This window comes from Botrytis byssoidea, assembly GCF_014898295.1.
Source record: "Botrytis byssoidea strain MUCL 94 chromosome Unknown BBYS_010, whole genome shotgun sequence".
NCBI lineage: Eukaryota > Fungi > Ascomycota > Leotiomycetes > Helotiales > Sclerotiniaceae > Botrytis > Botrytis byssoidea.
This window is the reverse complement of record NW_024065851.1, coordinates 1,048,520-1,068,401: the sequence shown is the minus strand read 5'-3', so window position 1 is coordinate 1,068,401 and position 19,882 is coordinate 1,048,520. Positions and strand designations below refer to the sequence as shown.

The following is a 19,882-nucleotide window of genomic DNA, read 5'->3' as shown; positions in this document are numbered from 1 at the left end:
TGTATGTATAAATTATGTATTTGTAAATGTTTTAGAAGCAAAATTCCACAACGCCTAGCTGAGGATATACTTCATAATAAGTAATACAGAGACAAGAAAACTCGTAATACATGTAAAAATTGAGAAAGAGACTCAAATCCAAAGTTCACGGAATAAAGTCAGGCGGTGACATTTGTTTCCAAGGCCAGTGAATCTCGCGCATAACATCAAAAGAACAACCCATTCTCCCTGAATCCTCCCAAGCACCTCTTCTCGCCTGTTTACCCTCATCTCCTGCTGGCCAAATTTGTTTTGCTTTGCCCCATAATCTTACACCTGATTGACCATCTACCCAACGATCAATGTCGTATTTGAAAAAGAAGAAATGATCGAGCATAGGTAGACGTGGTGCTGGTTGTTGAACAAACATATCCTCTTTCTCTTCGCCCTCCAGATAAGATAGTCTACCATCAACTGATAGAGTACCAAACCATGCCTCACTTAATTCTTGTAGAACTTCTCCAGGAGATCCAGTAGACACCTTCAGCATTCTTTGAGGGAAGCCATTGCCATTAGGAAGTGCGCAGCCTGTGTTGATATCCAATTCCTTCTTGACGTGAGACAGGTAACCATCCTTTCCGCCCGCTTCTTCCAACGCTTTGATGTTTGATCGGACTAAGTTGTGCCAATGATCATTTGATCCGCCTCTAAGTCTCCAGTAGAGTAGTCTTGCGAAACCACTATGCCCATATCCGTCGTAATCACCCCATGGGTCTTCCCCGAGGCTCATATGTAGCTTTATTCTCTTCAGGTTTGGCCATCGTGCAAGATCCTTCAATTGATATTCGAATGGAACAAGCGAAGGACTGTCTTCAGATAATTCAGACTTCCTACGGAAAGCTGAACGGCCTAATATGTCTATCTTGAGTTCGACCGAGGTAGCCATCGAGGCCATCGAACCTGGCAGTCTGCCTAGTATGGGGTGATCGATATATGTTCGAGGAAGGATGCCATCGAGAATGAGTGAGTTTTGCTCCCAGAAGATGACCTTAGCTTCATGGTAAATTTGACGACAGGTTCGTAAAAAGGAAAGGCGTATGGTTTCGCCGTGAGATTTGGAGCGGATGGTATATGGGGGCTTTCCAGCTGCTGAATATTCTTCTTGAGGGTAATCGGGGTCATTGACCACGCTTTCGGATAGATATACACATCTGGAATGGGATGATAGAACATATCCGTATATTTGATCGCGAATCTCTCTTGGGAGAGTATCTAAAAAAGTGCGAGCCATTGTGATGTTGATTCACCAAAGTGAGGGAGGGAAAAAGAGTTGTTTGAATTAAAAGACAAAATATAATGGTGCAACCGAAAGTAGTAGATATATAAATGTGAAGATGTTTTTATGGTCTTCTTTGTGTGTGGCGGTGTAAATATGTAAAGTGTACAGAATGAAGTGGTATGAGGATTCAAAGGTCTGGTGATACAGGATACTTATATAGTAGTGGTCCAAGTGTTGTTAGATGCTGTCGGAGAGTGTTGTTAGATCGCCAGATATGCTTGCATGACCCTCTAGGATTCAAGGATCTCTAGAAGGTAAGGTTGTCAAGGGTATGGTGGGATTCCCGGATAAAGCCTTGTCTGTGGAAGAAGCAAAATCGTTGGTAAATGTCAAAATAATGTGTGGCCAGGGGGAAAGCTCGCTCACATCATTCTATGTCAGCCCACCGTACAAGGTTCTTCAAATCGGAATAGAGTCTTTTTTCCTTCTGAATGTAGGGTCCACTAGGTTCTTGGAGAAATGTGAGTAGGGTCCTCTAACTTTCTGCAAAGACAACTCTTTTTATACAAGAACACTTTGGAGTAGACAAGTGTTACGTCTCGGCGATGTCCAACAGTTGGGTGAAAACTTCGGAGATGTAACGATCAAATTCTCGTGGGGCTCAGACTCGTTAGAGTGAAATAAATTAAAGAGGAAATTCAATGGTAATTCATTTTGGTATCTCAAGACTAAATATAGATTAGTGACATATTCTGCCCCGAATTCCAAGGCGATTAGATGAACTTACAATCGTAATGATTTGAATATACGCCGATATGTCTTTCCCATGAAAACATATCGGCTTTTAAAGGAGGAGTACATGGCACCTAGGTAGCTTTTCTAATTTTCCTCCATATCCCTTGTAATTTTCCCCAGATTTCTTCCACCGCTCCTCAAGAATGTAATTTGATGATTAGAAATCATTCATGTAACTACCCATTCATGTGGCACAAAATCGTCACCTGCACTCATTCAATCGCCCCCTTCTCTACCACTGGGACTACGTGATCGGCTTCTTGCTCTACCTTTGGCAGGTGCCCGACCTCCTCTACCCTTTCCTCCTGGTGGCGGTCTAACAAATGCAAAGTCCACCTCGACAGTCTGTTCCAGCAACTTGGTATTATGCGCACCATCAATAGCGGCCCTTGCCTCGTCCAATGTTGGGTATTCGATCAATGCGTAACCCTAGTTGCAGACATTTTGTGTTAGCTGTCCGAAATTGTCTTATAAATCCCAAGGCGATAATGCTAAATTGATCGGAGAGCTTCCATGCCAAAGACGTAATGGTATGAGCTCACCTTGACGTATCCAGTTCTTCTATCGAGGTTCAAATGAAGATTCTTGATCTCTCCAAAGTCTGCGAATTTGTCATTCAAGTCCTCCTCACTAGCTTCTTCATGTACATTGGTAACGATGATGATCCAGCCTTCGATAGATCGCACAGCTGTCGCATTTGAATGAGTTGTCATAGAGGCATTCTTGGTGTCATTTCGTTGCTCCTGTGGTGATGAAGGCGCATCGACATCCATTTCGGTATCGGCCATGATGATGGTGTTTTGAAAAGGATTGCGGGTTATCGTCGAGGGATAGTGCGACGTCGAGAGATTGTGGTAAAGTCGAGGGGTTGAGGGGTTGAGGGGTTGACGAGTGATGGAATGGAATGGGTTGTAGGTTAATAAGGTTGTTTTGTTTGGAAATTAAAGTTCGCGAGATCCGATTTCCTCAACGCTATCAGTAATGCCTATCATGTTTGATAATTCATCACCTCACCACCCACTGCAAATATTGAATAATTGAATCCATAACGACGTCAACTTAATCAAAATTATATTATATCTACTCAATTAAAAGCTACATCTACTCAAAATAAAACAACGTCTATTGCTGTACATGAATATATATACGTATATGATGTATTCATGCTTTCTTTTCTTTTTCTAATCTTGTTTCTCGTTTCCAGTCAAGACGTCCGTCTCAACCAAAATCTACTCGACATTCAATATTGATTGAAGGCACGAATTTACCTCGTTATCTTGCACATGTTCGTGATAGCCAATGTGCTTGCTGTCGTCTCAATAGGTCGACTTCTACTGAACCATGGAAGATCACGATAAAGACATGGATTCGACAGCAATGTCGGGCATTGTTGTTAAGTGGCTCGTCGCATTGCTACATATCAATGTAACCTTCGCTGAGCTTCAAAGTTTGGGAATATTCCAAGAGAACGAACAGTGTCCCCGGTTTATTATTCTTATTCGACATGCGGTGTCCTCATCGTTCTCCTTTCCTCCCTCAATAAAATCCACGAAGTCGTCACGAGACGATGAACTTGTGATGCATTACTCCGGACTTCCTGCAGCCATCAACTAACCCGCGACACCAGCCAACAGCATCCTGACGTGAAGCGACAGTTCTGCTCTAAGGGGGAAAAAGAAGAAAAGACACAAACACACGGTGGCCAATACCTCCTGCGTGCTGGTCCAAATCCAGTTCTATCCACCTTCATCAAAATCATGCAATGCAACGATCTGAGCCACCTGAGTAGATTCAATCAGAGAAAAATCTGCGTCAAAACAAGACACCAGCCATGACGTGGAAATGGGACAACATTTAGAATGCTTTAACGCCCGCATCAAAATGAATGTGGTGCCAACACTCAGTACCTTTTCGGCGTTGAAAATGTGATATCACGGCGTTAAGCACTCCACCAGTCCGCTATTATCTGCGGGGCTGCGCACACCGTTCTCTCCACTCAGAATCACTGCCCAGCTACCAGCCACGAATTCATTAAAAGAATTTCTTTCAGATCATTGCAAGTCTGGGAGCCAAAAGAAATGGCAAAATGTTATTCACGACATGTGCAGGATTTGAACCTACGAGGCCGAAACCATAAGATAACCGAAATTTACATTCAAGTCTTACCCATTAACCACTCTGGCAACATGCCGCATCGAAGATTGTGTGCGCCGTATGAGGATGGATTTCCAGCAACCAATATATATTACATTGCGCCACGGGTGGAATGTTGCGGCCTGGAAAGAAAAATCAAGTAAGTCGGCATTAATGCCGCGAGCTTCTACTCAATCCTTAATCAAAAAAGCGCGTTTTTGGGCTAGGTTCATGAGACGAGCGCAACACCATGGCATGAGAATTGACATGATTTTTGTGAAGGGACGCCAGGCATTGTGAGAAGCAAAGTAGGCTGACATTCATGATATCACACGTCAACATCTCTCCTTCACCAGATACATGCCACAAAGGATGGTGAATAGATAATATATGATGACCCATTGCGCAGAAGAGAACCTCTGAATTTACAAAGTGGTCCTTGAGCTCGATGACCTTGATATGTGAGCGGTCTGTACCGCACGATGTCATATGCAACGGCTATCCTTTTCAATGCGCCTACCGCCCTCGCCAACCATTGTTTCTGGCCAGGAACATTTAAGGCCATTTCAGCAGACTCCAAATCTCAGAGAAGACCTCATTCACTCTCGCCTGGATGAGCATATACCACTCCCCATGGCTTCACCAAACTCACTTTTTTCTCCGGCTCCTCTGCAGAGTACCTCACCCATTCACCCGAAAGAACATACGCAATAGGCCAGCTGTTTAACTCGGCATACTTCTTGCAGTTTTCCGTATGCACTCTATATTCTATATCCATGTCATCATCTTTCACAATGTCTCCCAGTGCAGGCATCTCGCAGCGGTACACATCTTTGTAGTTTCTCAGCTTCATGGTAAGCTTCAAAGCCATCATACAAAGTTCTTGCCAGCGAGCCATGAGCTGATCTGTTTTCTCTTGAGGATATGTACCTAGAGGGTTCAATAGCCGCATTAATTCTCCAGCGACGTGTTTGCAGAGGTCTGGTGGGTGACTCGGGCTGGCTGGTCTGAGGAATCTAGCACATTCCACCGTAGCGGTCCTCCATGCGGCAAGCTCGCCGTGCCGATCTAGAAGTGTAAGTATCAATAAGGTGTTTGTTCAAATAGAAGGTGGGTGGTGAGTGCAAAATACCTGGGTGATTTTGCTTGAACATAACCTCAAAATTGCGCAGCCCCTGTTCAATACCCAAACTCTCGTCCAGATCTTCAATTCCAAAAAGTTCTTTAAACAATAGGAACTCATCCAGTTGACCAAACATGAATGCCCTCACCCCAATCTCTCGTTCAAATTGATCTGGAACAAGATTGAAAAGATTGTAAAGATGGGTTTCGGCATTTTGCGAGGTCGAATTTCCAGGTACTGGATAGCCTTTTTCCATGCTATAATAGCTACAGATGATGTGATGGATTTCGTCACGCAGCCACTTGAAATCCAGGCCTACGTCTAATTCGTTTATTTCCATTGGAATATTCGTACTTTGAATGATTCTTCGGAACGTCCTCGATTGTTGTTGATAATATTTGGTCTCCTTCTGAGACATTTCAAGCTCCTGTCTTAAGATTGCAAAAGCAGAGTCCCGTTGGGTGGTTTGGCTTTGAAGTTTTGTGAGTTCGTCGCGTAGGGTGAGATTCTCCCTCTCTTGTGTTTCGAAGTTTTCGGACAGTTCTTGAAACTTTTCATCCCGAAGTTCCTTGTCCATAACCACTGTCTTGTATTTGCGCCCAAGCTTTCGTAGCTCGTCATTGCGTGTTTTAAGCAAGTTGTTCCTGCTGTCTAAATCTTTGAAAGCATTCTTAACAGCCACTTCGCATGGTTTTTTCTGGCGGAAGCAGATGCTGATATCATGCTGTAGCTTCTCGTACTTGATGTTCAATTCGTTGTTCTCGCGAGTGACATCTTCAAGCGGTAACGAGGAAGTTTGTCTCTGGTTTCTTGCTTGCTCTCGTTCTTGGATCGCATTGTGGATTCCCTGTGTCGAAAGATTATGCTCAGTAGCAAGCTTAGTAAGGTCGTTGGTCTTTTGAAAGGGGGCCGTCTTCCCTATTTCCTCCTTCGACTACAACTATTAGTGTTGAACTGGGACAGTGGTTAAGTCGCTTACCTACGATAAATCTATCATACAATCGGCGGAAACAACAAGGCCGCCTCCTAGCCCCATCATATTCTTTAGCTTCTTCGATTTGTCTTCCGACGTACAACTGTAGATTGCCAACAGGAAGTGGAGATTCAACATTTTCCATCATCGGGTTTGTATTTAGAGTTTTCGATTGCCTGGCTGTGGTTCTGTGACTGCTGGGGTTTGTCGTTGGTGCTGAACATATGCTTCTGCGAATGCAATATGAATCTGAGTTTTGTAGAACTAGTTTTGTAAAATTTACTTGCAAGCTAAGAGCACAGCGCAGAACTCCGACATAGTATCGTAACTTCGCTGTTCTATCTTTCAATATTATGCGCAGAAACGAGAAAGAAGGCGAGACCCTGTTTCTAGATGTTTCATCGGATTTCTTGGCAATTGTAGATTCAGCTGGAAGCCGCACCACTTCATCCAGCGCCCGCACAAAGAGTGAGTTGCGACACAGAAACTTCGTGATGAAAGGATTGGTGTGATTTGGAAGTTTGGAAGATTCGGTTATGTTCCTGGCTGAACCAACTTTGGTAAGTTCCAGTCTGTACTGAAACACGAACAAAAAAAATTATCTTGGACACGACATTCATAAACAGAGGCTTCATCACAGCATGAAATGATCTGTCTTCACATGAAAAGCAGTAGACTGCTTATCTTCAAATCAAAATCTCAGGGCCACAATTTCCCTGCAGCACTGATCGCCATGGACAACAGAATTAAACTTGATAAGCCAGCTGGTGGGGTTATTCCACACCATAGCGACCAATTCATGTATGAATCTGATGACCAAATCGTCATTGCAATCGATTTCGGAACAACTTTTACCGGCGCCGCGTATGCATTTCTTGATGACGAGAACCCTCGGGTTGTAGGTGTTGATATCTTGCCAGGTAAGACTTCTAATGTAGTGCTGCTTTTGAAGGTTCTAACCACACGCAAAGGGCTTACTGAGAAACAACCAAAGATCCCCACAATTCTAAGCTACAATGGAAGTGGTGGAAGCTTTACCTGGGGATCTCAAGCCCATCACGGTCGTATGATACGCGGGATCAAGCTACTACTCGACCCTACACAGGCAATACCATCCTATGTTCTGGCGTGAATTTTGAAGAGCAACCTCGAGCGCTTGGGCAAGCCATCCGTTGACGTAGCTGCTGATTTCATTCGAATCATTTACGAATACGTTATGGAGATAATAATGGATCTTTGGCCTTTTGAATACATCCAGGGGTGTAGAAAACATTTTGTTCTTTCCGTCCCCGCTGTGTGGTCGGATAAGGCAAAAGACTTAACTTTGCAGGCGTGTATCTCCTCTGGACATGCAATGCTAGGCTGACTGATATTCCACATATAGGCGGCTCGGAAGGCTGGTTTTTATCCAGTGACTCTCGTCAAAGAGCCCGAAGCGGCTTCGTTGTACGCACTAACAGAATTCAAAGAGAGGGGGCTGGCTGTATGGTTACCGTCTTTTTTGTTGAGACCCGACTAACAACTCTACTAGAATGGTGACGCATTCGTGATTTGCGATGCTGGCGGTGGCACCGTGGATCTCATATCATATGAAATCGTTCAATTAGACCCTAGGCTGGAGTTGAAAGAGCTCGTGCCTGATACAGGTATGTTCCGTTCTTGGCTAGCTGAAGTATTGAGCTGAATGATTCCAAGGCTGCATGGCAGGCTCATTGAATCTGAACAACAGGTTCCAAGAAAAAGTCAAAGAACTAGTGGGGGAAGCTCAGTTTAATGATCCGATGAATTCTAGGTGTTTCAGGTTTGCCTGGGAGCAATTCGAGACTTCTGTCAAACGAGATTTCCTTGGTCTTGGTGATCGAGCAAACTATTTGCACTTCCTAGGTGCAAAGCTCAAAGACGACCAACCGAAGGGGCTTGAAAATAACTGCTGGATTATGAAGAGGTAAGGCTTTTCTTTAACTAGCACATCTGAATCGAGCTGATGCATTATCAGTGCTGAGTTGAAAGAGATATTCGACCCTATAATTGCAGACATCAAGGTCAAAGTCCACGAGCAGGTGCAGGAGGTCATGAAAAAGAGACTATCGGAGAATCATCCCAAGGCGGAAAAAATAAAGGTAATAAATACATCTCATCTCATAGTTTCTTGAGACGTAAAATAACCGTTTTTAGGCAATTTTACTCGTAGGAGGTTTTGGTTCTTCGAAGTACCTCAAATCTCAACTAGTTCTAGACCATCCGGCTATCCAAGTTATCCAGCCGCATGATGCTTGGTCTGCAATTGTCAAGTTAGTTCTCTGAATGCAAAAAAGAAAGCTGCTAATTCAATATAAGGGGTGCTGTTCTCACGCACCTTCCTCAAAAGGTCATGGTAGTCTCAGCACAGACGACACGGCACTATGGCGTCTCAGCCCACCGTACCTATGATGACGTAGAAGATATCGGCTATCCCAAGCTTATGAATGCGTACGGAAAGTGGAAGACATCCGGTGTAAGACACAATACCTTCTGGATTTGATTGATTACTTGCATAAATAGATGACTTGGTACATAGAGCGCGGAGAAGATCTTCAACGACCACAAAAGATAAAATTTTCGTTTTATCGAGTTCTCCACAAGTTATCGGATGAGACTATTATGTTCAAGGAAACCCTTCACCATTGCGAATTAGTCGATGCGCCTGTCCGCCCTGGTCCGACGGTAGCGGTGAATTGTAGCCTGAAAGTCGATCTGAGGGGCGTAGATCGGACGACAATCAGGAAGAAAATCGAGAGGTTTGGGGACCAATGCTGGGACGTCCATTTCGATTTGGTCGTGACAATCAACTCTGCCATCATGATGTTTTCACTTGAGTACAACGGCGAGGAAATGGGTAGTGTTGAGGCCAAATATGATTGAAATTGATGTAGGAGAATACTCGAGGTCTTGATTTGGGGTTTCACTTGGTGGTGTTTTCTTGCAGGAATAAATTGCTGATACGGAAGACTGCGCGCGGTACTTGCTGCCATATTTTTGGAGGGCTCATGAAACGCTCCTCGACTTTACAAATAGTCTGATTAATTCAAATATTATTTGAAGTCTTTGAGAATATATTTGCGGATTGTTTGATTCATGATTAATCATTGCACAAATATTTCAGATGCTTGAAGAGATACTGAAAGTGTGAGATTGATTTGAGATTCTCGTTGTTCTCCAAATCCATGCTCTCACTATTGTTTGATGCATCTGACCTTGGCATACGATTCGAAAGATCAAAGTGAAGGCCAAGCCACCAATTGGAAACTAATTTCTTCGAGCAGTGTGTGGTGCACCATCTCATACCATGACTTCTAGCCTTTCATATTATACCTCTATTCACTATCATCACAGTCGAGGAAAATCTCACACATACCAAACAATATTTATCTTCCCTGAAATTCCATGAAATTTGTTCCAAAGCACAGCTTTGATAACTCAAAGTAAGAATCGAATTTTAATGAAGAATAAGATCATTTGGGTATGTGAGAGGTTGTCTTTGGTTAGGCAGATCTCAAGATTGGATAATTGATGTGATGGATGTCGATCGAACAAACATCGTATGTACAAAGATTTTTGAGAGACTTGATACTTACAAGATCCGACCCTGAAAACTGAAAACGGAAAAGAGTAAGCCCTGTGATAAGTGAATGGTTGGCATGATATCAAGACTGACAAAGAGAATAGTCTCTAGTTCTTTGATAATGAATGATATGGAAGTCCCTTTCATGAGTACAAAATTAGCGAAGGTAGTCAGATCGCAACGCTCGTGTCCTCAAAATCTGCACCGTAAGCTCAAGGAAGATATAATTCAACCAATCTCCAGAAGGTGTAATTACAGTATTCAAAATGAATACCGAAGTTCCAGCGCCCAGAGACAGCCAAGATGTTCAGGGTGGAAGATCTGTTCAACAAGCTGTAGAACTGGTGGGTAAGATGCTCGAGCAGATTCAAATTGAGCTTGAGAAAATGCTATCTCAACGTGGTGAAGTTCCAGTAAGTTCAATCCCAGTCATGCATGACTCGTTTCGAAACCTTCGAATTGTGGCTTCAATATTGCATTTTCTTTTCCATTACTAATGAACATTATTCTGCAGCCCGAAGCAGATGCTCTCGAAAACGAAAAGGATGAGTCCCAAAAACGATACAAAGACCTTGAGAGCAATTACCAGAAGATATCAGAAGAACTCAAAGTTTTCGGCCGCCAAGTGATTACACCCGTGAAAAGCGGCCAATTCGAAGCAGAATTGAAACTTGCTCAAGCCAAAACAGACATCGAAAAATTGACAGCCGAGATTGAGAACCTTCAAGCTCAGTGTAATGACTATCAAGCACAAGCTCATCAATATCCTCAGAATGTGCAAAAACTAGAGACCCAACTTGAGGAACTCAAGAATCAGAATATAGAACTGCAAAGAAAAGAGTCGAAAGGGCGGAAAAGGATCCTGACATGTGGCGTCGGTGGGTCAACAGATACAACAAGATTGAGATCAATGGGCCAATGTGGATGTGGGGACCAGATTATAAGAACTTAGTATATTTGATGCAAAACTTAGTCTTTGACCTGGAATTGGTAGAAGAGCTGAAGATGGAGCTTAATAGCCAGGAGAAATCAAGAGACAAATTCTTGAGATGTGCTATCGATAACAAATCAGGTTCGCTGGAACGAATACTACATCTCGGAAGGGCTATCTTCCAATTTATCAACGACGAGATATTGTTTCAGCCAGTATTTGGTCTTGATGATGAAGACGAGGGAGAAAAGATGGAAGCTGGACTTACAACATTTGAAAAGAAGATCCGGGATGCTTCTGCAGGTGATTACCATATAGTGTCAAATGTAAAAAGGATCCTTGCTAATGACTTTGCAGGTGATGTTTACGAAAGTCTTGACTTCCATAATTGGAGGAAATTAACCTACAGGTGTGGAAAGTGCTTTCGAAAGAGAGATTCAGAGAGGAGGATAGCTGCTATTGCGTCAGCTTTTGAAGACTTCTTAAAGCCTGTGTTGAAAAAACAAGATACTGAATCAAGCAATATAATAATGTTACGGATTTGCAGAGAGGCCTTCACGCTGAGTCAGACTCTGAGAGCAGAGCCAATCGACGATTATAAGATATATGTTCCAGAACCTGGAGATGCAATAGTATCCCACAAAAATGAGAAAGAGAACACAATGGTGATACACGCTAGTGAAGCAGGATATCCTGCAGATGAGGTTGGTACTGTTGCGTACACTTGTTTTGGCGGATTGCTTTTCAAGGATATGCACAAGCAGGAGTGGTCTCCACTTGTACCAGCGAGGGTAGTTGCGAAAGTGGAAGAGAAAGATTGGTGACTTCTCCTTACTCTCATGTGTATTCGGACTGTTCAAGACAGAATATTAGTACAAGATGAATTTGCACGTTCTTATTGTATTGATTTTAGGAAGTAGCTTACATATCTACTCGCGAGCTTTATAGAACCCAATCGAGAAGATCATCCGTCATTACTTTTTAACAAGACCTGACAAAGTTGGATTCCTGCTACGCACACTTTTCTTCGTGGCAATGCCGATATGACTTCAATCGGCTGCTCTCTCTTGGTCTATTGTGATTGCCGTAATGTAACGAGATGATATCAAAAGAGGCTAGCAAAGAGTGAGACTCAATGGAATCAAACAGATCTGGATGAATTCACGACTTGTTCAAACACCTTGGGTATCATACGGCTCACTGATTCCGAAGTGGATAGTAGCTTCCAACAATCGAATAAAGATCATTTGAAGTAGTCTCGTACGCATAAAAATCTTTTCTTGGCAAAGAGTTGAGAGCCGGGGCGGATAGCCCAAAGAGCAAACATTTGGAGACATCACGTAGGAAGATCTACAAATTGATGAGCAAAGGATAGGGAGAGATTTTTCTTCAATCGAAATTCGTTCCATCGTTTCATTATAAATGCTAATCATTGATATCTCAAGTAAAATAAATCAGAATTATGTATGATCCAAGACCCCACACAACCCACGTCACCTTACACCATTTCTTTGTTTACAATTCTTGGTGAGTAGTTGTAGCAATTTTCTCGTCGTTGTTCAACTTGATATCTTTGGGTCGCCCGGCATTAGCAAGACCAAGTCTCTCGTTGATGCTTTGCATTCTTGCTTTATCTGCAGCTGCAATACTGTCAATGCTACCGCCGAAGTACACATCGAGTTCCTCCAATGTCTTGTCCTTAGTTTCAGGGAAGAATTTCCAGATGAAGAAACCACCTCCGGCACTGAATACAGCAAAGAAGATGTATATACCATATTCCATGGAGTCAAGCATGTCTTTGGTGGTCAAGCCGATGATAAAGTTGAACATCCAGTTGGTAGATGCGACAAGGGAGACACCACGGGATCTGACACTGGCTGGGAAGATTTCTTGAGCAAGAACCCAAGTGACAGGTCCCCAAGAATAGGCGAGGTTGACTGCAAATAGCCAAATGAACACAATGGCGACCCATCCTTGTGTAACAGCAAGGCCTTCATTGAGGTTCCATTGATCTTCGTAAACACCTTCGACGGCAGCGACAACGATGTGGCAGATACACATACCAATGGCACCAGCAATGAGGAAAGTCTTGCGACCGAATTTATCAAGGTACAAAACAGCTGGTAAAGTGAAGAGAACTTGCAAGATACCAGTGACCCCAGTAGCGAGAAGAGTAGTGGTAGTGCTAGAGAAACCAAAACTGGCGAAAATTTGAGGGGCATAGTACAAGACAGCGTTGATACCAGTAAATTGTTGGAACACCATCATAGCACATCCTAAGAATATTCTTTTGAATACATGAGGAACGAATAATGCTTTCCACGGGGCCATCATTCCACCAGCGCCAATTTGCTTCGCTTGGGTTTCCTCATCGAACATGACAGCGGCCTTAATTTCGAGGAATTCGGCTCGCAATAATGAATCATTGGCGTCAAGACGTCTGAGTTTGCAGAGAGATGCAATAGCCTCTTCTTCGCGATGCTTCAACATCAACCATCTAGGAGAGAATGGGAAGAAGAACATTCCAATGAAAAGAGTCCATGCTGGAATCAATTGCAATGCGCCATCAGCGAGATATGGGTCTGCAATACCCTCTGGCTTGCACTTATTTCCACCAGAGAAGGAGAATCCAAAGTCGAGCCAGAAAGCAATGGTAGTTCCGATGGTAATGGAAAGTTGTTGAAGTGACACCAAAGATCCTCTAAGTTCTGGAGGGGCAATTTCTGCTTGGTATAATGGAATCACCATGGAGGACATACCAATACCCACACCGCCGATGATACGACCTGCGAAAAAGTATGATGGGTTCTGAGCACCAGTTTGGAGACCAGTACCGAGTGTGAAAATGAGAACGGCAACCATCATACTGTATTTTTTTGAGATTTTATCTGCGAGGTATCCGTTGAAAAGAGCACCGAACCAGGCACCAAGCTCAAGGGAAGCAACGAGCCATCCTTGAAGTGTCGGCGAAGTGAGAGTTGGGAATTCGTTCTCGAAGTTTTCCATAACCAGGATTGGGGACATGACTCCTTGGTCGTAACCTGTTATTCGAATGTTAGCCAGTGCTCGCTAGTCATAAGGAATGGACATGCTTGTACTAACCATACATCATACAACCCAATTATGCGAATAAACATGTCAAGAACACATAAGGATTCTTGAGCATGCCCATGAGACCATGAGCTTTGGCTGCATTCTGTCGAGCAACGAGCGACTGGCTCGGAGCCCCCTTTTACGCCTTGATGGCCATTGTCGTCGGCGTAAAAATGAAACGAGAGCGCAATTGGAGAAGTGAGATGAGGGGAAGCGGAGCCCGATGAAGATGAAATGAAGACAGTCTGTGAAAAGAAGACAAAGAAGAAGATAACTTCCTATATATACTCCGTATTTCCAACTTTCTACGGATTTTCAAGGGTAAAGCCTTTCCCGCGGGGATTCCCGATCAAGCTTAGACTCGAGAACACCAAATAACAGATAAACTCAAGAGTAGTCTTTCAGGAAAAGACGCTCTCCACTTCGAAGTGGACGCTCTGGGAAGGTGTGACACGCGTTAATTCCCAACTCTTTGGTTATCAACGTATGGATAGAACTCGTGGAGGATTCGGGGAAGCCTGAATGTCATACGACGATCCCCATTCTTTCATTTTTTTCTACTTCCTCCCCAGGATTCGTTACCAGTAGCTTGGGTTGTCATTTGACAATAAACAATCTGGAGCTTAAGCCACTCTTGGATATCCTAAATTCTTGCATTCCCATCAGACCAGAAGTTGGGTCCTCTCTCATTTCCCCAATTTTAGACTATTCTTTTGTTTCTGAATTAGAAACTCGCGCGCGCCACCCCGAAGAATGATAAGTCTCGGCTAGGATTCTACCACTGCATCATGTGCCAAGGCTATGGAACAAACTTGACGCAAGGATTATAGTGCCACAGTGCGATTAATAGGGCTCCAAAGCCTTAGCCTATCAACCATCAGGCTGGTTCTACAAGCTACCCGTCGACTGGGGCGCTGCTCGTCATGCGAATATGTCAAGCTTTGCTTGGATTCTTGGCCTTCAACGACATCAGACAAATAAGCGCGATCGTCAATAAGTTTCTCGTTGATACTCAAAGACTTCCATAGCTAATACTAACATGTCGGCAACGAACAAGGCAATGTTTACAACTCCGCTAAGCGCCGCACTCATTACTTCTCCTCGACCGCTAACAACACTCCGCGGGCGGCGGGTAAGATAGACTCCATAGCTATTCGGCCCTTTCTCTCCAGATGGAGTAACTGTTCGACCCCGAGGTTCGTCGACTGGGGAAACCCCAACATGACTTTAAACATCAAGAAACTGAATCTCTACTTCGTATATGGTAAGAATATCCTTTTGCATGTTTGATAATTCTATTTCCCCAAGTGCCTGTGGGTCCACTGTGGTGGGGACATTTATAGAATGCTGACGAGGAGAGTTTCTGGAAACCAAAGGGGCTCACATCAGTTCCAGCTCTTTACGCTCTCAAGAATCTTGTTAATCGGACAATTTCAGTTCCCGCAAGAGACCGTTTCACCAGCATCTTATCATTGGATACTGAATTCATTACGATAAAGATGATGAAAAATGAGCATAAAATTCTGAATTTGCTTCAATATTTTTTTTCTTTTCGGTCCCGACAAATAGCGGGATTCTAGGATCGATATCCGAGCATCTTCACAGTCTAACAGTCATACGAACTAACCAACGTTCATAATCACCCGATAGCCACGCATTATTGGAGGAGACAGGAGACATGCACCAGTAAACATCACCAAATCGATTACTATCCTTACATCGAAAGAATGTTTTTTCATAACCCTCTCTCTGTAAGCCAAACTCCTTGCTAAAGCCGACTCGGGTGTCGAAACGGCACTGGACAGTTTGAAAACCTCCCATTTCCTAGGAATAAGAGCGATAACCGATGTTTAGCCGACTGTCAACCTTACTGAACCCCAAATGGAGACCCCGTGTTTGTGCCGATACCCGCTCACCTTAGCTTACGAAGCTCTCATAAAATTCCAATGGATCGATAAACCAACCTCGATTTCCATAATTTGAGTCAACAAGCGCAATAGAAGGCCCGATAGGTGTTCGGATTAGACATCCTGTTGGAATCGCAACGCTGACAACTTTCCATCTATGGTAACGGGCTCTAAATTGTTAAAGCGGGTACGCGTCAGCGTATGATCCACCATCACGTGGAATCTTAACAATTTCCCACATTGGCGAAGTTGCTGGATTCTGGAGTCTCCAGTTTAGATTTAGTGAGAGTGGGGAGATGGAAGATGGAATTGCTGCCCCGCATGGAGATTGGTGACTCCAGTAGAGTAGGATGAGAGCTCATGCATAAGCTTGATGCACGAAGTGCACGATGGCTTGCACTCGTATGGGACATGTTGATACTGTCTTCTTCCCTGCGAATTTCAAAATCCGCCGGCTAGACGGTTCACACCAGAGTCCTTCTTTTACCAGGGGGAACTAGAAGTTGGATTCCTTGACTCAGTTTCGATACTTTGCGTGGCACTTCTCGTTAATCAGAGTGGGCAACTCAATCTATTTTAGTGAAAAATGTGTGTGTTGTTGTTAAAGCACTATCAGCATTGATAAGCCTAGTGGTCTAATCGACATGACGGATTGAAGGTCGCATATTGTCAAGCGACATGATAAGCATCTCGCGAAAGGAATGCAAAGATACCCCTCAACGCTTCATGTGGATTGTACGAATAGCAATTGAAGCATATAACTAGAGGGTTGATCTGCAGTTTGCGGAGGTGCGGGGAATCGGTCCTTTTTCAGGTTTACTCCAATATTTACAAATTTGGTAAGGCGAACGCTACCGTAGGTAGAAACAGCTGCGCTTTCCCCAGGATCTCATCTGCCAAATATGGTAGCAATATATATCTCAAATCTTTGCTAAAAACGATGATGACAGTTTTGTATCGGTAGTATTCTCGATCCGATTTCATGTCAGCTCAAGGGCGTGGGAAAAAATCTACAGATACGAGACTTGACCGGCGTCTATTTAAGTCAATGAACAAATTCTATTGTGTATTTGTCGCAGTCGCTCATGTCCGGCTAACTCGGAGGCAACTCCAGTAGTCTTGCCTTGTTAACGAATCAACTAAATGTGTCGTAAGAAAGAGTGGATGTTGGGCCTTCTAACGACTTGAGCTCGGGTCAAAATGCTCCAAAATATTCCTTTATTACCATTTAGAAAGAAGGGTATATCAACACTTTCTGATTCATGAGCCAAACCATGTCTGCAAGTGAAAAGAAGTGAACCCCATGCCATTTTTGCTGCTGACTTATCATACCATAGCCATTCACTGCGATCACGAAGCGATTTAATCATGTCTTAAGTCTGAGGAGCAAAATTTGCTTTCCGGAGAACGTTCAAATTCCAGACATGCAACAAAACTTCACGATTCTAACCAAGGTATAAAATATTGTGTGTCCGGAGAAAGTTCAATCTCTAGATGTGCAACCAAACTTCGATTTTCACAGAGGTGATAAGATGGTTGCACCGCTCGTGGAAACATTGTATCTCGATATCTAGGGAAGTGTTCTAATACAATTGCTATGCCAAATTTGGCCTGGTATTCACCGAACTGGCGTATAGAGATTGAAGGATTCGGGCGTTGTGCTTATGTGATGACGATATTCCAGGGGTGAGATACTACTTTACTTGTCTTTCAGTATCATGATTAGGATTCGCGATATGACTTTCATTTTGTTAAAAATTGGTAAGTCATGAAGTTTGATTATGATCACTCGAGACTTTTGGTAGTTTGAGTGGTTTGTTGCATATCTAGAGTTAGAACTTTCTCCGAAGGGCATAAGTTAAGATTTTTGGTAGGATGGCTTGTTAGGTGCTCCATCTAGTAGATATGGCTCATGAGGTGGTAGAAAAGTTTTTGCTCATTGTTCACAGCTTCGGTTGGTGCTTTTATCTTTGAGTGTATCGGGTGATTACTATAGCAAGTGCCCACAAAGCGCAATGGCCTTTACGGCTACATCAACCAAAATCGTCCTAGCAGAGTACATCAGACATAATTAACTAATACTTGTCTTCCAAGTTGGTTTCAATTGAATTGGTTTGTAACGGTTCTCTGATCTCTTGATTAATACCGTAAACATAAAGAATAATGAGAGAGCAGTGTGATTATTGAGGACGATGCGTTCCGCAAGCTATATCAACTCATAGTCCATTAAAGGAGGCCCGAGGGCCGGTTGCAGATATTATCGCCATCCAATGTAACCTATGGTTGATATTGGGATGTCCTACAGCAATTTATTGCCAGTGCTATAGACACCAGTAGAAATCAATCCGAGGGTAGTAGAAATAAGTCACAGATGCGACTTCAAACTCGAAAATAACATTCTCACACGAATGAAATTAGGCTTTTTTGTAATCTTGAAATTTAACAGAAGTGGAACGGAGAGTTATAATTCTCAAGTAACATATTTCTATCCATTTACACTGATGATGACCCGGTTGAGATTCCTATCTAGTCTGCCCCCTCACCTCAACCAAACATTGTGTTCCCTGTTGTTATTTTTCCAAGCCAAGCCCTTTTTTTTTGGAAACTCAAGTATATACCAAGCTCACCCTAGGGATAGAAAAACCTTTTGGCGTTAGTTTAGCTCCGTATTGTAGAGTTAGAAGAGGTCTTGTATTTCAAATATCTATATCCATCATATTTCGCCAATTCTAACATATCCCCAGAATGCTGGATATGCTACAACTCGTGAAGAAGTAATGAAATCTCGTCTCAACAAATTCTGACAACAATCTACCTTATGAGAACATATGAGAACGTTGATGAGCACGATTCGGACCGACAACGAGATATTTAGATGAGAATAATGAATTTGTAAAACAGTGATAGGTTTTAATGATAGTATTTCTGTTCTAGAGCTACAAAAGCTCTAGGTTGCACTGAACGCAATAAGGAAACTTCCCCCTAGGAATCTATGTTCAGCTTTATTGCAGCATGAACATTTAAAACATGAAAATATAGACTCCAATTCAAGCAAAAGAGTATCATCTGCTGAATCCTGAGAATAACGAGACTCGAGACAAGACGTATATGATTTAAACACACAAAGTTCTCCGAGCATAGCTTTGTGTAACACAAGCACTGGGACTTGCAAGCCAAACCAAAAATGACTGCAAATATACACACAACTAAATTATCTTCCATTTCCAATTCCAATGGTTGTTCTTATGAAAATCAAGGACTCTCGAGTTCTCGCGTATGTGGTATTGATCCAAGTATAAAAGCGCTATTCTCAATGCACCAGATTTCCAAGACACTTCTGTGAGATTCGACACTGGGCTTTTTCCAGGAGATTGGTAGGGTGTAGTTGCGCGGAATTTGGTTGTTGGGATAACACAACGGGATTTTAGGGCTTCTGAGTGTCTGACGTCCGCTTATTCTTGCAAATTATATCCTTATTTGTGAAACTCTTGTTGTCACAAAATTTAAAGATTGACTGATGATAAGAGAATCTGTGATAAATCTCTCTAGACAGTGAATTCGGCAGCTTGAATTGACTCTCCATGGGAGGTTTCTCATAACAAATGATTTCAGTGATGATAAACATACAATAATGACACTCAAGAATTATGCTCCAGTTCGACAATAAATCCTCGCTGGCAACACACGCGGCAAGAATTCCCGCACCATTATTGTATAGTGACAGCAAGCAAAAACAAACACGTATGTTTCCATGGTCTTGACTACAATTTTTTGACCCTGAGACATGAAATCTCCTGTCTTTTGTGCTGATTCAAGAGTTTAATAAAGTCCAGAAACTTTTGTTCAATCGAAGTATCTATATCTACCCTGTACTCTCAACTGTACGTAGTATGATCTCTAACTCAGTCTCTCTCCATCACTTCTCATATATCCCATATCCGCCTTTTAAACCCCGTCGCGCTATTCTCATGCTCAAAACCTCCCTTTCTATTATCAATCTCTACTAAACTATCTGAGCTGGACTCACTCTAGTCCGAGCCTATAGTTGAGTTAGGGGACTCTGTATCT

The 19,882-nt window shown here is 43.0% G+C and overlaps 8 protein-coding genes across 8 annotated transcripts; 3 read left to right on the top strand and 5 right to left on the bottom strand.

The window, feature by feature from the left end:
* Positions 1-145: 145 nt before the first annotated feature.
* Positions 146-1,270, bottom strand: EAE97_005923 (uncharacterized protein; the record flags this gene model as incomplete). The annotated part of the gene is made up of 1 exon (XM_038876436.1): positions 146-1,270. The coding sequence occupies one exon, from the start codon at positions 1,268-1,270 to the stop codon at positions 146-148; it is 1,125 nt and encodes a 374-aa protein (XP_038732912.1).
* A 549-nt stretch (positions 1,271-1,819) lies between these two features.
* On the bottom strand, positions 1,820-2,094 carry EAE97_005922 (uncharacterized protein; the record flags this gene model as incomplete). Its single annotated transcript, XM_038876435.1, has 2 exons — positions 1,820-1,986; positions 2,046-2,094. The coding sequence occupies 2 exons, from the start codon at positions 2,092-2,094 to the stop codon at positions 1,820-1,822; spliced, it is 216 nt and encodes a 71-aa protein (XP_038732911.1).
* A 175-nt stretch (positions 2,095-2,269) lies between these two features.
* On the bottom strand, positions 2,270-3,072 carry EAE97_005921 (uncharacterized protein; the record flags this gene model as incomplete). Its single annotated transcript, XM_038876434.1, has 2 exons — positions 2,596-3,072; positions 2,270-2,482 (listed from the first exon to the last, which is right to left on the bottom strand). Exons 1-2 carry the CDS (start codon positions 2,839-2,841, stop codon positions 2,270-2,272), a joined length of 459 nt encoding a protein of 152 aa, XP_038732910.1. The 5' UTR covers positions 2,842-3,072.
* Positions 3,073-4,781: 1,709 nt separating this feature from the next.
* Positions 4,782-6,427, bottom strand: EAE97_005920 (uncharacterized protein; the record flags this gene model as incomplete). The annotated part of the gene is made up of 3 exons (XM_038876433.1): positions 4,782-5,254; positions 5,319-6,243; positions 6,293-6,427. The coding sequence occupies 3 exons, from the start codon at positions 6,425-6,427 to the stop codon at positions 4,782-4,784; spliced, it is 1,533 nt and encodes a 510-aa protein (XP_038732909.1).
* Positions 6,428-7,015: 588 nt separating this feature from the next.
* EAE97_005919 (uncharacterized protein) lies at positions 7,016-7,414 on the top strand (the record flags this gene model as incomplete). Its single annotated transcript, XM_038876432.1, has 2 exons — positions 7,016-7,202; positions 7,254-7,414. 2 exons carry the CDS (start codon positions 7,016-7,018, stop codon positions 7,412-7,414), a joined length of 348 nt encoding a protein of 115 aa, XP_038732908.1.
* A 96-nt stretch (positions 7,415-7,510) lies between these two features.
* Positions 7,511-9,183, top strand: EAE97_005918 (uncharacterized protein; the record flags this gene model as incomplete). The annotated part of the gene is made up of 8 exons (XM_038876431.1): positions 7,511-7,612; positions 7,667-7,765; positions 7,814-7,928; positions 7,978-8,227; positions 8,279-8,402; positions 8,458-8,573; positions 8,620-8,776; positions 8,824-9,183. The coding sequence occupies 8 exons, from the start codon at positions 7,511-7,513 to the stop codon at positions 9,181-9,183; spliced, it is 1,323 nt and encodes a 440-aa protein (XP_038732907.1).
* A 966-nt stretch (positions 9,184-10,149) lies between these two features.
* EAE97_005917 (uncharacterized protein) lies at positions 10,150-11,638 on the top strand (the record flags this gene model as incomplete). Its single annotated transcript, XM_038876430.1, has 4 exons — positions 10,150-10,296; positions 10,398-10,761; positions 10,857-11,117; positions 11,172-11,638. 4 exons carry the CDS (start codon positions 10,150-10,152, stop codon positions 11,636-11,638), a joined length of 1,239 nt encoding a protein of 412 aa, XP_038732906.1.
* A 691-nt stretch (positions 11,639-12,329) lies between these two features.
* Positions 12,330-13,923, bottom strand: EAE97_005916 (uncharacterized protein; the record flags this gene model as incomplete). Its single annotated transcript, XM_038876429.1, has 2 exons — positions 12,330-13,855; positions 13,917-13,923. 2 exons carry the CDS (start codon positions 13,921-13,923, stop codon positions 12,330-12,332), a joined length of 1,533 nt encoding a protein of 510 aa, XP_038732905.1.
* Between the last annotated feature and the right edge of the window lie 5,959 nt (positions 13,924-19,882).